General features: G+C 60.5%; 1 protein-coding gene across 5 annotated transcripts; it reads right to left on the reverse strand.

Moving 5' to 3' along the window:
* Positions 1-314: 314 nt before the first annotated feature.
* On the reverse strand, positions 315-12,446 carry TUFT1 (tuftelin 1). Of its 5 annotated transcripts, none has more exons than XM_071727388.1 (13): positions 12,285-12,446; positions 9,456-9,527; positions 8,607-8,711; positions 8,316-8,402; positions 6,652-6,732; positions 6,240-6,311; positions 5,557-5,682; positions 4,538-4,666; positions 3,805-3,899; positions 2,522-2,627; positions 2,115-2,198; positions 1,551-1,651; positions 315-1,307 (listed from the first exon to the last, which is right to left on the reverse strand). In XM_071727388.1, the coding sequence occupies exons 1-13, from the start codon at positions 12,429-12,431 to the stop codon at positions 1,253-1,255; spliced, it is 1,260 nt and encodes a 419-aa protein (XP_071583489.1). In that variant the 5' UTR covers positions 12,432-12,446; the 3' UTR covers positions 315-1,252. The 5 variants fall into 5 exon arrangements, with proteins under 5 accessions (XP_071583489.1, XP_071583488.1, XP_071583493.1 ...); XM_071727387.1 differs by having other exon boundaries at positions 5,557-5,685; XM_071727392.1 differs by lacking the exon at positions 12,285-12,446 and adding an exon at positions 9,839-10,111 and having other exon boundaries at positions 5,557-5,687; positions 6,239-6,311.
* Positions 12,447-13,819: the final 1,373 nt, after the last annotated feature.

The following is a 13,819-nucleotide window of genomic DNA, read 5'->3' on the forward strand; positions in this document are numbered from 1 at the left end:
CCAGGGAGGGGGTTGAGGCCTCATCCTTGGGGATGTTCAAGGTGAGGCTCGAGGAGGCTCTGAGCACCCTGATTGGGGTGAGGATTGGGGGACCTGAAGAGGTCCCTTCCAACCCAAACCTTTCTGTGACTGTTGGATTCCATCCCGCAGCAGCCACCACCCCAGGAGCCAGCGTGGGCCAGGGGTCCCGTGGAGCAAAGGACGAGGAAGATTTCCCCCAGAAGCTGAGCAGAGGGAGACGCAGCCTGAGCAGCAGATCCCCCCCCAATCCCTTCCCCCTCTCCACATCCATTCAACGCCCGGCAGCCGAGGGGTTAAGGCACATTATTTCTGTATTAACACACTGGGTACAAACGCCAACAACTTCCCTCTAGGTGTGCCCGAGCTCCTTCCCAGGCACAATACCCGACAGGTAAGAACTGGCAAAGCCCCGAGGAACCTGGTTGGTATTTTCCAGTTCAAACATGGGACAGGCAGTCCTCACCTGAGCTCCCGTGAGAGGTGGCCAAGCAGCCATCGTGCCTGTCACCACATCATTGGAAGACACCAATAATTTATTGAAATAAATACGGGGTAAACAAAACCAAGCAGCCTCTGGGTTGAAACACTACACGCACGTCGGGTACAATTTCTCTAAGGCCCTTGGGAGAAGCACGGTGACAACGCTGAGGTTTTTCTGGCCTTTGCCAAAAATCCAGAGGAGCCAGACACCAGCTGGAGGTGGGAAGTGGAGGCTCCCAACTGGTCAGGCCTCGGGCTTTGGTGCGGGAAGGAGCCCGGTTTGCAGGGGGATTTCTTTTCTTCTTTTGTGAATCATCTTTCGTTTTGGTTGGTTGAATCCAGAAAAGGTCAAAGCCCGGGGCCTTGCTTGGTGAGCTGAGGGGAGGGCTCTGCTCCCACCAAACCCTTTCAAGGAGCAAAAGAACAACCTCAGGAGTGACCAAGGGAAAGCCAGCCCAGCTCTGCCACCACATCCACCCTGGGATTTGGAGGTCCCAGCCTCCCAAGTGGCATCCTCAGGACCCAGAGGGGCAGCCACGTGGGACCTTTGGCCTCATCCTCCTCCTCCTCCTCCTCCTCCTCCTCCTGCCAGGACCACCCTGGCTCCCTCTGCCCTTGGCTGCCATGGTTTTCCAGGGCTCAGCTCTCCAACAGCTGCTCCGGGCAGACCGGGGGAGGGCGGCCAAGCAGGGAAATCCAGTCAACCAGAACAAAGGGGAAGAGTCTTCAACCGGGACCGGACCTCAGAACCTCAGGTTTCCACCACTCGGATCAGAGGCAGAGGCTTGGGACCCGTCAGCCTTTGGCTGTCAGGAGAGAGAAGGGATTTGTTCAGATGGATGCATTGGATAAAAAAGGGGGAAAACCCACCCCAACCCCAGCTCCAGCTCCCCCCAAAACCACCCAGGGGAGCGAGGGAGGGCGGAACAGAGAAAAATCACCCCTGAACCCCCAGACTGCAGCTCCCACCACCTCTGGAGCTGAGGTGAAGCCTCAGATGAAGCCCCCAGGTCCCCCCCAAGACCCGAGGGTCCTTGCTCCCCACCCACCTGCTGACATATTCTGACTTGGAGCGAACCCTGGAGCTGTGACCCCCCCGGCTGATTTGCTTCTCAATCAGGTGCTCGATGCGGTCGTGCATCTCCAGGTTCTGCAAGAGATGGAGCTGCTGTCAGCCAGGGCTCCTCTGGGTTCACAGAGGGCTGAGCTCACACACCACAAGGAAAAAAAAAAAAAAAGTCATCGAGGAGGGAAGAGGAAAAAAAAAAAAAAAAAAAAAAAAAAAAAAGCCAAGATTGCCAACGCAGGTTGGGCTATTTCTCGGAAAAAAAAAAACAAAAAAAACAAAAGGGAGGGAGGTTTGACACTTGTTAGAGTCCTGGAGGCTGGAATGCCATTTTAATTTCTGACACGCAGGCAGCCAGCTGCAGCTTGGTAAGCAAGAAAGGTTTTGCTGCCAGAGAATGTGCTTGATGAGATTATTTTGGACTCAGCTCAAGTCTGCAGCTGCTCCTGCAGCATCAGAAACACCACCCCCAGAGAGCCCCAGGTCCCTCCATCCCAGGGCAGGGCCTGACCCTGGGCACCCCCAAACCAGCCCCACTGAGACCCACCTCAGCCTCTAAGTAAGCAACTTTCTCCTTGAGTTCCTGGATCACACCATCTTTGGCCTGAATCACCATTTTGGAGTTCTGGAGCTGTAAGAAAAAAGGTTCAGGGCAGCTGAAAATCCCTCGGGTGTGTGGCTGGGGAAAGGCTGAGGAAGGAGGGCAGCTCCTCCTGCCTGCAAACACCCACAGTGAAAAAAAAATAAAACCCAAACAACATAAACCAACGCAGAAAAAAAAAAAAAAAAAAAAAGCCTCAAATTAAGTCTGAGAACGAAGCCTGAGGAGAGGGATGAGATGCTCGAGCAGGATGAGATTTCAGGGGCTGCTGTTTGCTCCGAGTCCTTTTTTTTCCTCCTTTTCTCTTGGTTTGAAGCCTCCTCCTGGCTCTGGCCCCAGCCCCAGCCTCTCACCTGCTCGATCATCTGCCGGACTTTGCGCTGCTGGCTCTTCAGCATGTCATCCAGGTGGTGGATCTTCTCCTTCAACGTGGCCACCTCCTTCTCCAGCTGGGCTGACCTGGAGGAAGGAGGAGAGGATGAGCTCCAGGAGCTGTGGGATGGCTGCACCCACCCCAGCTGGACCCAGAGCAGATTTTTGGTTTTTTTTTTATCAGCCAGGACTCCTCTGCTGGGCTGAGGAGGAAGGAGGAGAGGATGAGCTCCAGGAGCTGTGGGATGGCTGCACCCACCCCAGCCAGACCCAGAGCAGATTTTTGGGTTTTTTTTTATCAGCCAGGACTCCTCTGCTGGGCTGAGGAGGAAGGAGGAGAGGATGAGCTCCAGGAGCTGTGGGATGGCTGCACCCACCCCAGCCAGACCCAGAGCAGATTTTTGGGTTTTTTTTTATCAGCCAGGACTCCTCTGCTGGGCTGAGGAGGAAGGAGGAGAGGACGAGCTCCAGGAGCTGTGGGATGGCTGCAGCCACCCCAGCTGGACCCAGAGCAGATTTTTGGTTTGTTTTTTTTTTTTTTTTATCAGCCAGGACTCCTCTGCTGGGCTGAGGAGGAAGGAGGAGAGGATGAGCTCCAGGAGCTGTGGGATGGCTGCACCCACCCCAGCTGGACCCAGAGCAGATTTTTTTGTTTTTTATCAGCCAGGACTCCTCTGCTGGGCTGAGGAGGAAGGAGGAGAGGATGAGCTCCAGGAGCTGTGGGATGGCTGCACCCACCCCAGCCGGACCCAGAGCAGATTTTTGGGTTTTTTTTTTTTATCAGCCAGGACTCCTCTGCACTCCTGAAATATTTTGGGCTAGACGAGGTAAGGAGAGGCAGAGACAGAACCTATTCAAGCAGGAGCCACAAAGACTGTCAAACCACAGGAACATCAGGAAGAGTCAGGCCACAAACGAGGCCTTCCAGAAAGGAGCCAATTAGCCCCTGGAGCAGGAGGGTGCTGGGCGGAACCAACCCCAACCTTACGGGGAAATTCGGTGGCTCCGGAGGCTCCGGACCTGCCCCGAGCTCCCAACGAGGCCACCGGAGAGCCCGGGGCAGCCTCTGCTCTGGAGCTGAGGATCTCTGGGAGCCGAGCAAAAGCTTCAGGAGGGCCGTGGGGATGAGTCAGCCCCGGGGAGAAGGGCGCTGCTGGTGTTTTGCAAGCCGGAGCGGAGCACGCCCTGCCCAGGAATCTGCAGTCATGCCCCAGCGAGCTGACACCCCCAGAACTGACACCCCGAGCCCCGGGCCAAGCCTCACCGGTCCTGTTGGGCCAGCTTGTCACCTTCCACGCTCCTCAGCCGCTCCAGCTCCGCTTCTCCCCCTTTCATCTTCAGCACCAAACTCCTCTGCTCCTGCGGCGGGCAGGGGATGGGCTACAAGTCCTGGCAGATGTTGCTCACCCACCAAACCAAACCCAAACTCCCCCAGCACCCCCCAGGGACAGCCCGGCTGCCTCCCACCCCCCTCCCAAACCTGTGGGTTTTTTTCACCAGTGTGAAATTGACATGGGAGAGACAGAGAGAGAGACAGGGCAGCCGCAGAGGTGACCGCCAGCTCCCCGTCCCACTCCTTTACCCCCAGGATACGGGCAAGGCACCAGCCCAGCTCCTTCCCTGCCCTCCCCTCCCTGGGCCAGGTGGCTTCACCCTCCTGCTGCACTGTTAGATCGGTGACTTTAAAAGCATTATGGGCAGGCCACAGCTAAAAAATGAATAATAATACAAAAATTAAAAAAAAAAAAAAATATATATATATATATATTCAAAGCTGGAGGTTGTGTTAATACCCCCAACGAGAAGAAGAACCAGGTGTTTGTCTGCACCAAGAGACCTGGAAGAGTTTGCACAGCCCAAGCAGATCTTCTAAACCTGAGAAGTCTGAGGCTAAAGCAGCAACAGGCTGGGAACCTGGCTGGGAAGTCAAAGCCTCCACCTGCTGGGTCCCACCAGCAGCTCTGCTCAGCCCGGCAGCTCCACCATGACCCTGGTACCTTCTCCATCCCTGCCAGGAGCCTCTGCAGCTCCTCCACCTCCACCTCCTTCTCCAGAGTCCTCCTCTCCGCTCTCCGCAGGGCAGCGTTCGTCTGCTCGGCTTCCTCCCGGTACTGCGAGACCGTGCGCTGCCAACAGACACAGAGCCCTCAGCCCTGGAGCCACCAGAGCCACCAGAGCCACCAGACAGCCACCAGAGCCATCACCAGAGCCACCAGAGCCCTTCTCCTGAGCGATATCCCAAAGCCACCCCAAAGCAGGTGGGTTTGGCTGCCCCACAGTCACCCCGCGCAGCTGAACAAAAACCCCTAAATGTCATCAAACCACCCAAATGTCACCAACTTCCCCCAGGAAAAGGACAGATGTCCTCAGGGCACGTGCCACCACTGCTGGGGGTGATGTCCCCATGCTGGAGGGAGAGGTCACTGCTCACAGTCACTTCCCCCCAGGATGCTGTCCCCCATCCCGTGGTGGGGAATCCCCCCCGGGACCTGTTTGGTCAGCAGGACAGGATGTGAGCCAGGATGCCACCAGTGCCACCAGTGAGGTGACACCATCGTGCCCAGCCCATCCAGGATATGAGCAGACACTTGAAAACACATGGAAGGGGACAATTAACCACCAGGGCTGAGGAAGGAAGGTGGGGACAGGAGGTGGTGGCTTTGGCAGCACCACTGGCCAGGCACGGTGACCCGTGTGGGCTGCTCACCCCTCCTGGCAGCCAGCAACCCCCAGATGAAGCCCCAGTTGGAAAGGAGGGGAAACCACCTTCCTACCCAGCTGCTGCTTTTGTTTTTTTATTTGATTTCTAACTGGTTAAAAGTGTTTGTGTCACCAGTGTGTCACCAGCTCTGGTGTCTTTACCCAGCGCTTCACCGAGGCCTGCGAGGAGCAGCCAAACACCTCCAGCACCCGTGTGCCCAGGAGCTCCTCAGGCTTCCAAAAAGCAAGGAACCCAGCAAAATCGAATTTTTAAAAATAGCACTTTCCCCAGGGGAGAAACGGGCAGTGCAGTCACCTCAAAGGCTTTCCTCTCCAACTGGTGCCTCCTCTCAGCCTCCTGCAGCTTGGTCAGCAGCCTCTTCGCCGTCTGCCGGATCTTCTCCACGTCCTCACCAGAGCAATCCTCCTCCTCCTCCTCCTCCTCCTGCCAAGATGGGAACGGGCCGGGGTGAGCCCCGGGAGGCATCAAAGGACCCTCCACCCCACCGTGGGCTGGTGACAAAGCCTCAGATCGTCCCCGCTCAGCTCGGGAGGAAAAATGAAAGGCGCTCCCCGTCCTCACCTCCCACGCCCCGGTGACAGCTTAACAGCCCTCCAGAGAAGGTGGCAGCACCCTCAGGGTGCCACCCAAGCCCTGTTTTGTGGGATGCCAACCTCGGATCCACGCTTGGGCAACCTGAAACCCCGCCACGTGAGCCAGGGCTGCAGCCACCCAGCCCGAAACCCCAGCCCAGAGCATCTGCCCCAGCCAGGGGCAGGACCAAGGGCTGGAGAAACCTTCTCCAGCTGCAGACTCCTGTTGGCTAAAAAAATGCTGGCGGGCAGAGGTGTAAAAAAACCCCATTCTGTGCATTTTTAAGGGTTCTGCTTCTGATCTGACCCTGGAGCCAGACAGGTTTGCAATCACCTGCTGGGAGGGAGGCACCAAACTGCACCCCAGATTTCTTTTTCCCTGGCACTCAACTCCCCACTCCCTACCTGCTCCTCCCAGGAGTCACCACGCAGCTTCTGGGGGTACAGCCAGCTCCCATTCTGCTTTTCCAGGGCCACCTAGGCAAGCAGGGGACAGAGGGACAGTGCTGTGACACCAGCCTGGTGCAGCGGGGGGCACGCGGGCGGGCGGGCGGGCAGGCAGCCGGGTCGGGGGCACCGCAGCCACGCGGGGGGGGGTCCCACAGAGGAACATGCAGGTAGCCAGCCAACAAATCCTGCTCCCTGCCTCCTCCTTACGTGCCGGGGTGGGGGGGAGGTTTGAATTTCTGCCTCTCTATGTCGCCAGCACCGCTTTCACTCGTGACCTTGAAGGCCCCTTCTGGCGTTTTCCAGACCCGAAGCCGACATCTTTTTAATAAGTCAATGTCATTCCACGCCCCAGCAGTGCTCCCGTTACCTGTGCGTGCTGTTTATCTCCTTGTCTGTTCTCAAGTTTACTACTTAAGTCTTCCCGCAGCTTCTTCAAAGAACTTCTAGCCTGGCAAAGGCAATTGGATTTAGCTGGGGCTGCAGGGGCAGAGTCACTCAGCCCAAAAAGAACCAAAAATGCTGGCGCCACCGACGGCTCCTCTGCCAGCCTGACCCTCTGCTTCCACTCCACTACAACCCTGCCTGCCAGCAGCACCCTCCCTGGCAGACCCCGTCCTCACGAGGAGTCCCACAAAAAAAAAAAAGAAAAAAAAAAAGAAATAAAAAAAAAAGAAAAGCAGCAAGGACCTGGAGGTGCCACTCTGGGGAGCGCCGAGGCCCTCGCTGCTCCGCAGGACGCCGACAAGCACGGTCTTGACTTGCAGCTCCTCGAATTAGTCAGAGCAAGCGAGCCAGGGGAATGATTTATAGGCTTCTTCTCCAGCAAACGCTGCCCCGGCGCTTCCCAAAGAATCTCAGAACAGGACCTGCCTGGCTCCCTCCCTACCCCTGGATTTTGGGTGCCCCAGGCGCTGGGGAGAAGCCGTTTGCCGGAGAGCGGGCAGCGGCAGGACGAGCAGAGAGCTCGAGGTGCAGCTCTCAGTCCCCTTCACCCAGGGATTGCAACCCAGCACCCTGATCCAGGTGGCTCAGGACATCCCAGGGGGGAGGTTTACACCCCAGCCCAACGCAGGGACTTCTCTCGGGTGGTGCTGCCATCTGGTTCAGCTCCCTCCCTGGTTTTCAGGTGCAGGATGGAGCCGTGCTGTGGTTCAGCTCTCCTGGCAGGGCCCTGCAAAGCCCCTTTCAAACCCTGGCTGTGGGGAAGCTGAGCCCAGCAGAGCTGAAGCCCCAGGAGAGGGAAGGATCATGCAGGAAAACTGCAGCACCCCAATAAGGTCGGGGTGAGCAACACCCCCAGAACGCAGCCCTCAGGCAGCAGGAACAGACTGCTCTCTTTTGGGGGGGAAAAAAGGTGGTTTTGGCAGAGGAGTCAGCAGAATGACCTCAAAGCCCTGGATTCTGCCCTCCCAGATCTGTCCCTCGCTGCTCCCCGGGGCCAGCACCCAGCACAGAAACTCCCCCACGAGAAGAAACCCACATTGGAATAACTTTTGGTTTTTTTCTTCCCTTTTTTTCTCTTAGGCTGAGCGAAGCTGCCCGGGCCAGAACAGTCAGGCAACCCCTCCCGTGCCTTGCAACCAAACTCTCCAAAAATAACATCCCCACCAGGAGAGGAGGGAAGGGTTAATCTTTCCAACAGCCTCATCATCCAGTTTACTTTGGGAGATGAGACATACCAAAGAAACTGCCTTTTAACAAGAGGCTCCGGTTGTGCCGCACCCAGGCACGCAGGGGACAGCCTTGGGGGAAAGTCATCACGCAATTCTCTTCAAATTCAGTCCATATAGCAGAGCAATTAGTCAGGCTGAATTAATTTATGGAGCTTGATTAGACTGCTGCCCTGCACAGGCAAGTCAACAAACTGGAGAGTTGGGCTCCGCTGCCACTTTGCCGGAGTGGTTGGGGCTCAGCCGGGGCTCGAGCGCCGCAGCCGGCGCGGGCAAAGCCCCCCGGGGGGAAGCAGAGCACCCCGGACCCCCGCCACGAGCCCCCTGGGTCAGCCAGAGCCCCCCCCTGCCTGGAAACTACCTCTTGGATGTAACGAACTTCACTCTTGAGCTGGTTGAGGTGCTCCTCGTGGTTCACGCCGCCCTCGGCGCGTCCCTTGAGATAAACCTGCCCGGGAGAGACGGTGGCAACATCAACCCCAGGTGTCCAAGCCACGTTGTCCCCTTTGTCACACCTTCCCCGGCCTGGCCCCCACCCCAGGATCATACCACATCTCCCCCAGACCCACTGAGCTGCTCCACCCAACCCCATCGGGGGCTTTCTGCCGCTTCTGTCACACGTCAAGGCTTCCACCCAGGAGGCAGGGAGTACCTTGATGATCTCCTCGTCACCGTCGTTGGATTTGATGCACTCGGAGGCCAAGGAGTGCCCGTTGCTGGCCCTGTTGGCCACCATGGCAAAGGCTTTTCCCACCGGCTGCGGGAGACAGGAGCAGCCGGGCTCAGCGGTGGGACTGGCCCGAACGGTTCACCCGGCTCCAGGCAAATGAGCACCTGGAGGAACCCCGGGGGAACCCCCAGAGGAAACCCCGGAGACAAACCTGCAGAGAGGAACCCCCAGAGAGGAACCCGGAGAGGAACCCCAGAGAAGAACCCAGAGAAGAACCCAGAGAACCCCCAGAGAGGAAACCCCAAAAAGGAACCCAGTGAAGAACCCAGAGAACCCCCAGAGAGAAACCTCTAAAGAGGAACCGCTAAAGAGGAACCCCCCAAAAAGGAACCCAGAGAACCCCCAAAGAGGAACCCCAAAGAGGAACCCAGTGAAGAACGCAGAGAACCCCCAGAGAGGAACCTCTAAAGAGGAACCCCTAAAGAGGAACCCCCAAAAAGGAACCCAGAGAAGAACCCAGAGAACCCCCAGAGAGGAACCCCCAAAAAGGAACCCAGTGAAGAACCCAGAGAACCCCCAGAGAGGAACCTCTAAAGAGGAACCCCTAAAGAGGAACCCCCAAAAAGGAACCCAGAGAAGAACCCAGAGAACCCCCAAAGAGGAACCCCTAAAGAGGAACCCCTAAAGAGGAACCCAGAGAAGAACCCGGCCCCAGGCACGGCGCTGGGAACCCACACAGGGACCCGTCCTGCCCCAACCACCCGCTCGAGTCAACTCCCAAACTTTGTGTTCCTGACCTCAGCCCACCCCAGGGTGCAGGGGGGGACCCACCTTCTGCTTCTGCTCACGCCTCTCACCCGGGGCCTCATTCGGCAGCGTCAGCCTCAGCACCTTCACGCTCTCCTGAAACCAGAGGCAGGTTGCAGTTTTTATAATTCCCTGAAAGATTTCCCCACACTTCCCTCAGACTTCCCTCAGCTCCAGGGCTGAGGGAAGGCACGGGCTGCTTTCCATCCATCCCTCCTCTGCCAGGAACCGTGGCAACACCAACAGAGGCATTCCAGCCACCTCCACCACCTTCCAGAGAGCTCCAGAGGGGGTGTCTGGAACGGACCGAGACCCCCAACACCACACACAGCCACCCAAAACGCTCCTCAGGGATTCCCGCCCTCCCTCAACACCAACACCCACGGCACAGCCCCCCCCAGACTGACCTCACCGGCACCGCGGCTGCCGGCGCTCATGGTCCTGCTCAAGGCCCCCAAGGTCGGGGCTGCTCGGCACCACGGGAGGTGGTGGGGTAGGTTCTGGGGTTGTTCTGGGGTTGGTTCTGGGGTTGGTTCTGGGGTTGGTTCTGGGGCAGGTGCCCGCCCCTCGCCACACCTCAGCCACGTCAGCCTCCCGCTCTCCCAGCGTGAGGTCGAGGTGTTTCTGCCCGGGCTCCCAAGCTCTCTCCCGGCCGCCCAACTCCCAATAAACCATTTCTGTTTCCTTCCCAAAATGTTTTGTGCACGCTGCTCACCCCAACTCCCGGGGAGGCCCAGAGCCCTCCTACAGACAGCAGCCAGGCCCCAGCTCCCCACCCCCCCCCGGTAAACAATTATCCAAGAGAAACTTCCGTGGCGCTCGGCAGCCCTGATGGTTTAACCAGATACTTGTCTCCTGCTTCTCCTCCAGGGAATGTTTTCCTCAGCAAGACCCAAGGAGTTGGAAGCTCCAGCGGCTCCGGGGGTTTGGGGAGATGCAAGAAGCACTCGAGGGGGGGGAGGAGAAGAGCTCACAGCTTCCACCAAGCTTTGTCCCCCAGTTTGGTGAGCGCGGAGCAGCCGGAGCCTCGGCAGCGTGTCAGTCCCTCCCTCCCTCCTCTCTCCCTCCCTCCATCCGCGCGTCCTTACTCGCAGCTTTGTTTACAACCATGAGGATCTCGTACTCGCCCAGGGTGGGACCCGCCAAGAAAATCGCTGGCCCGGAGAAGATTTGGTGCCATGAGGAACAAGCACCGACCCATTTCCATCCCGGCAGCCCGGGTTGGCACGCGGGCACTTTTTCCCACCCAGCAACCCCCTCCCTAAAAAACAAACCAAAAAAAAAACCACACAACACAAAAAACAACAAAACAAAACAAAAAAAAACCCAAAGCCCAACCTGCTCCAAGATCAACCCAACCTGGGCCAACACAAACCGGCTGCGGCAGGAAGCAAAGAGCACCCGGTGCCTTCCCAACCGGCACCGGCGCTACCGAAGCCTGGGTCAACCAACCAGGAAACCACCCATGCAAATGCCGGTGGGGGAAGAAGGATCCAAATGTCTCCATCCTCCTCCACGCCGGTGGAGGAAGCAGAGGGATGGCTCCTGTCTCCTGTACTCCCCAAATCCCGGGGCACTTTGGGTGTGAAAACGGGGCTGAGCGGCATCGGCTGGGACAACCAACTGACTTCAGATCTTTGGGGTTATTTCTGCCTCATCCAGCCCCAAAAGAACCCTCCTGGCCGGAGGGGGAGACCCCAGCTGCGCTCCCAGAACAGAGCCAAATCCCAACCACATCCCGGTTGGAGGAAGAGGACCCAGAGCCACCAATCCCCTTTTGCAACCATCCATCCATTCATCCGTCCATCTCTCCCGACGGTTCAATGGGAACAGGCCTGACCTGACCCAGAGGGTATCGCCAAGGATCAGCAGCTCCGGTGCTGCCCGGCATTACCGAGGCGCTTATCACCGTAATAACCCATTAACCAAACGAGCCCAACTCTGCAATCTCTCCTTATAAGGCCGGGACGGCTGCGGGGAGCCAGGGCTCCCCGGGGGAGACTCAGAGCTGAGTCACCCGGCAGGGCTCGGCCGGGAGCCGGGCGGGAGCCGGGGAAGGCGCCCAAGCACCCGCGGTCCTTCGGCCGCCAACTTTTGGGGATCCCTCCGGTCGCCAAAACCCTGACCCCCGAGCGCCGTTGGGGGTCCCCTCCGATGGCCAAAGCTCGAGCCAAGAGCCGGATCACCGAACGCCGACGGCTTAGGGGGAACCTTTCCGGTCGCCAAAACTCACGCCAAGAGCCGGATCGCCGAGTGCCACCGCCGGGTTCACCCCTTTGGCGGGCGCCGGGACGGCCTTGGGGCGCTGCCAGCCCCACCCAGGGCCCGGCCCGGTGGCGATGGCGCCAGTGGCGATGGCCTGGCTGGTGGTGGCCATGGCCCCGGCGGAGGTGACCGAGAAAAAACCGTGATGAGGGAGGGAAAGTGCGAGGCCTGCCCATAACCCGGGCCGGTGAGCGCCAAACCCGGGGGTGCCGGCACCCCGGGAGCCTCTGGAGGGCCGCGTTACCCCCAAAAATCGCATTATCCGGGGAGGGCTGGAGGCAGCGGGGCCCAGGAACCCCTAAAAGCACGACGGGACCTGCGTGACCCCAACACCAACACCGGGACTCCCCTGGATGACGTTCCCACCCCCGCCTGCCCACACGGGGGTCACCGAACCCCCGGGGTCTGACCCAGAGAGGGACCCAGCGGCGCGGAGACCCCCAGAGGGACCCCAGGGGCCCCCGGACACGGCGGGGAAGCCACGGGGTGGGTGCTGGCAGCGGGCCGGGAGCCCCCGGGGCGGGGTGGGGTGGGGTGGGGTGGGGCGGGGTGGGGCGGGGTGGGGCGGGGGTCGGTCGGGGGTCTCACCGGGGTCTCTCCGTGGGGCCGCAGGTCCAGCACCGCGCACCAACCGCTCCGCCCGGTCATGGCCCCGCCGCGCCGCGCGGCCACCGCCCCGCGCTTTAAGCGACCACGCCCACCGGGAGACCACGCCCGTGGATGAGCCACGCCCATCTAAGACCACGCCCCTTCCCGGCACCCCGACCACACCCTCTCCAGCTGCGACCACGCCCTCTCCGCTGTAGCCCCGCCCGCCGCCCCCTTGGCGCGCTGAGCGCGGCCCCGGTTCCTGCTGGGTTCCACTCGAATTCCACCCAAATTCCTGCCGAGTTCCGACCGGATCCGCGCCAAGGCCCCGCCAAGCACAGCGAGCTCCGCCGAGCCCCTCCCCAGCGCTGTCAATCCCAGTTAAACCATTCCAGCGCCTGCCCAGCAGTGCCAAACCACACCACGCCACGGTGTCCCCACAACGCGCGGTGGTGCCCCCGAACCCCCCCACGGTGTCCCCCAAACCATCCCACGGTGTCCCCACCCGTGCCAGGGTGTCCCCCAAGCCATGCCAAGACCACTCCCTTCATACCTCGTTGGGGGTCTCTGGTCCCAGGGGCCACCCCAGCTCCACGGGGGGTGCCTCAGGGTCACTGCCCACACCCCGGGGTCCTGCCCCGTTCCAGGGTCCGGGCACTGCCAGGGTGGGTGTCCGGGTGCCTGGGTGGGTGTCCCGGTGCCTGGGTGGGTGTCCCCGTGCCCGGGTGGGTGTCCCGGTGCCCGGGTGGGTGTCCCCGTGCCCGTCTGGGTGTCCCGGTGCCCAGGTGGGTGTCCGGGTGCCTGGGTGGGTGTCCCGGTGCCTGGGTGGGTGTCCCCGTGCCCGTCTGGGTGTCCCCGTGCCTGGTGGGTGTCCCCGTGCCCGGGTGGGTGTCCCGGTGCCTGGGTGGGTGTCCCCGTGCCCGGGTGGGTGTCCCGGTGCCCGGGTGGGTGTCCCGGTGCCTGGGTGGGTGTTCCGGTGCCAGGGCGGGTGTCCCGGTGCCCGGGTGGGTGTCCCCGTGCCCGGGTGGGTGTCCCGGTGCCTGGGTGGGTGTCCCCGTGCCCGGGTGGGTGTCCCCGTGCCCGGGTGGGTGTCCCGGTGCCGGGTGGGTGTCCCCGTGCCCGGGTGGGTGTCCCGGTGCCCGGGTGGGTGTCCCGGTGCCTGGTGGGTGTCCCCGTGCCCGGGTGGGTGTCCCGGTGCCTGGGTGTGCCACTGCCAGCTCTCTCTGCCGGGCACTAATTGCCACATGCCGGTGCGATGAGCTCAGCCGGCCTCAGGTCACCACCAGCCCCAGCCCTGCCGGGGCCACGCTCCAGCCTCCTGCGGTCACCGGGGCCACGCTCCGGCCCCGGGGTGGGGACAGCCCGGCCCTGGGGGGGGGGGGGTCAGGGCAGCGGGATTTGTGCAGGATGGAGGATATCGGTGTCCCCGGGGCTGGTGGCAAAGCTGGGGACTGGCCAGCCTCGGTCACACTCAACCACCAGAGCCAGCCTCTTGTCCCCGCGTGTCCGTCCCTCCCCCAATCCCTGCGCTGCCC

Source organism: Heliangelus exortis, chromosome 27 (genome assembly GCF_036169615.1).
Source record: "Heliangelus exortis chromosome 27, bHelExo1.hap1, whole genome shotgun sequence".
Taxonomy (NCBI): domain Eukaryota; kingdom Metazoa; phylum Chordata; class Aves; order Apodiformes; family Trochilidae; genus Heliangelus; species Heliangelus exortis.